This window comes from Nestor notabilis, unplaced genomic scaffold, assembly GCF_000696875.1.
Source record: "Nestor notabilis isolate BGI_N333 unplaced genomic scaffold, ASM69687v1 scaffold14826, whole genome shotgun sequence".
NCBI lineage: Eukaryota > Metazoa > Chordata > Aves > Psittaciformes > Psittacidae > Nestor > Nestor notabilis.
Genome location: NW_009933474.1, coordinates 30,272 through 33,721, shown reverse-complemented (window position 1 = coordinate 33,721; position 3,450 = coordinate 30,272). Strand labels below are relative to the sequence as shown.

At 39.2% G+C, this 3,450-nt stretch overlaps 1 protein-coding gene across 1 annotated transcript in view; it reads left to right on the top strand.

Annotated features, from left to right (window-relative positions):
• CDO1 (cysteine dioxygenase type 1) overlaps positions 1-1,884 on the top strand; it is an 8,279-nt gene extending 6,395 nt beyond the window's left edge. The window contains exon 7 of the mRNA XM_010016895.1: positions 1,855-1,884. Within this exon, the coding sequence (XP_010015197.1) occupies positions 1,855-1,884 (30 nt within the window). The remainder of the gene's footprint in view (positions 1-1,854) is intronic.
• Positions 1,885-3,450: the final 1,566 nt, after the last annotated feature.

The window sequence follows — 3,450 nt, the reverse complement described above, 5'->3', positions numbered from 1 at the left end:
AGTTCCAAGCAGAGAGGAGATTACTGACAGGTCTATCACTAGCTAAGTATTTTCAGGCAGCAAATGATGGTAAATACAACCCAGCCAATGGAAAACTGTGAAGCAGCTACGTTGTTTTGGCCAGCTTAGTCATGTGTAATGTTTCCTGCCCAAACTGTTCTGCCAAAAAGCAGCACATTTCAAGTCATTAGTTGAAAACCTTGTAGCTTACTGCAAAGAATTCTTTAAGAGATTTAATTCAATTCTTTAAAATAAAAACTTTGACAGAGAAAGACTTTCTCTGAGAGTGAGAGTAGGCTTTTTGGCTAATGGCTGCATTCTTGAGCAATGGCAGGATATTTTATTTGGATAGAAAAGCAATCTTAAAATTGGTTTCAGGGAACCTAGCTAGGACATCTGGGAGAGTTTAGTCAGGTTCTTTTTAGTGCTTTTCCATGCATTGAGAAACATAACTACTTATATGGGGAGAAAAGACAGATTCTTGATGTTCAGCCACAGACGTTCAAGGACTGTTTGGCTTTGTTAGATACAGACCAATTTCACCTTTCACTGAAGCCAGAAATTCAGTGCTCAGGAGTTTCCCAGAGTGAGCCCTTAGTAAGATGCAGCTGAAGTTTTATATAATTGACAAGTACCATCTAAGTTATTTCTTTGAAGCTTATCAGATTACGTGACTTACCAAACAGCTAAAACACAAACTTGACCTTCCCAAGTTTGAAAGGTCTTTGAGAAAGTAAACTCAGATTTATAATTCAGATTTTAGAGGTAAATTAACATGGAAAAATGCTGAACAAAATTCATGCAGGAGTACAGTGTTTGCTTGCTTTCTTTTTGTTTTAAGTATTTATTAAATATAAGGTATGTCCGATAACAAGTGAGACTAGATGTTTTGAGTTGGACTATGTTCCTACTTTTGATGTGTAACCATCTGGCAGTGTTTGTGTGCAACCAGATCTGGCTTTCAGGAGGGAGGTAAATCCTAATCATTGGGTCTCTTTCATGAATTCCTGTAATGGAATTCCAGTAAGGAGGAAAGTGATACCGAGTTTGGCCATACTGCTGCCTGAAATGACTTCACACTACAAAAACCTTCTGGTCTCAGTGAGGGTTTCTGGAAAGCCAACTGGAAAGTCAAACTTTCTTCTGCTTACGAGATCTCGAAAGGATGGAGGAAGACAGAGAGCTCTAAGTTAAAAATACAAAAATAGTAATGTAAAGTCCAGTGGTGTATCCTTTATAAGTGAGATATCTGCCTAGCTAAAGCACATTCAGTATTTCCTCTCTGTCAGAAATTTTCTTGCAGGTACAACACACACGTAAATCCCTAGTGGCTTCTGGCCATGATGAAGTCTTAGTTAACTAACTCTCCAGTAAATACATAATAAATTATGTAGGCCTAGTAATTAAAATGCTAGGTAGTATGTCCAGGGACTTCTCACAGAAGTAACTATTTACACAGTTCGGGTACAAACCACGGGAACACCGATGCAAAAGTTCACTGACAGGAAACTGATTTTGTCTTGGATGTCACAGCACATCAGTTCCTGCTGCCAGGAATTTTGCTGGACTAGGCAGTTTCTCTTTGCAGCCTCTCTTCCAAGATGGATTTTCAAGCAGTTTCTGTCAAAATGTAGGGCAGAGTATCAGGGAAAGAAGATAGCCTGAAGGAGGAAGCACTCCTTCAGTCCCTTCTGCCATGGGGTTTACCTGTGGTCACACAGAGCCAACAGACAAAGTGCATTAAGTATTTCAAGGTGCTGAGCTGCTCTGGGAATGAAGGCCCATGCGAAGAAGATGAAGCAGGCGATGACTGCCTCTTTCGCTAAAATAGTTACCTCTTCTCTTTCCTTTTAGGCAACAGCAGTGCCACAGGAGAACAACTGAGAAGCACTAGCACGCATTTGCGTGAGACCTGCTGAATGTTTAACTGCGGACAGAAGACTTGCATGGCTAAGGCCAGCAGCCAGCTATATTTCTATACCTAGTACATAGGAGTACACTAGGGCAGCTTCCAAGCCATCCGCAGTTCCCCTGAGCAAATGCTGATTACGGGACACTAAGATAACTAGTGCCATAAACTACTTCAGAGGTTAGATGCCTTTTCTTAGGCTTTTGTCAGAATTAAGTAGTTTGTTTTCTGATTCTAGCCTCCTTTTAATTCCACTTCTGATACCACACTGAGAATACCAGAAATAGGGTTTTTAAACATCATCGGACACTACTTAATAGGCCTATCAGTATGTATGCTCTCAATGTAATTAGTAACTATATAAACTTCTAAGCTTCCAGTCACTTGTGCCTATGGGGATTACACTAGATACAACTAACAGCAGCTTCCTTTTTTTAAATTAAGTCTTTAAGGTTTTAACGCTGTAGGCCATTTTGATAGTTTTGTGCATTTTTTACTTTTTGGTTTTTTAGAATTTCATTTGTCAGATCTTGTTTTAAATAGGAGCAGTGAAATGCTTCATGTATAATGATTTTCAAAACTGGGCGAAAATTTTGGTTTTTAATAAGACTAATCATACTTAATTCAGCTGATGTCCAGTTTCCAACATATTCTGTATAGCTACTGAAGAAGGTAACTGAAATAAAACTGTATTTGTCCACAGATTTCAAGTTTCTGGCATTTTTTTCCTGGTAACTAAAATATTCATCACACTTTGCGAAAATCCGCATTCCTCATGAACATCTAAGTCTTTTCCAAGCAATACACTATTAGAAAAGGCTTTAGAAAGCTGGAAATATTTCAAACATGCAAAGAATCCTGATCCCAATTAAGTTGGTGGGAGTTCTGCCTTTGAGTTCACTGATGCTTAGTTTTATCCTCCAGATTTAGTTACAAGGAATGAAGCATCTTGAAAAAAAAAACCCCTCTAATTAAGCATACCAAAATCAGCAAAGCTGCCTGCAGTAGGGCTATACCATTTGTTTAGTGCAGCTAATAACATAAGATAATTAGAGAATATGGAGCACATCTCCTAGTCTCGTAGGTGACTGAAGGTTACTCCGGCAGCAGTTTAACAGTATCCTTTTTAGATGTCACGTACTTCCCTCCATATTGACAAGCACAGAAAATATCTACTTTATGAGTAAATATTTCCAGGAAGGCTGTGTCAAATTAAAAAAAAAATAAAATAAAATGTTTGAGCAGTTTAACAGTTTCTAAATGAACCTGTGCTCTTGGGCTGTGACTCATTGAAGGTCAGGGGACAAAGGGAGAAAGGCGGAGAAAGGGAGCATAGAAGGAAAAGAAAAATGAAAAGATAAGGAGGGCCTAAAGGCAAAATAACAGGGATAAGCATCAGCAGTAAGTGGGGACTGTCTGCATGAGGTGGACCTGGACTCTGTGCCAAAGAGAGGTCTAGGTAACATGCAGGCCAAAACTGGAAGAAGCATTAGGAGTGATGGCACTGCAGGTGTAAAGAATCCACTGTGCTTTCCCTGGTG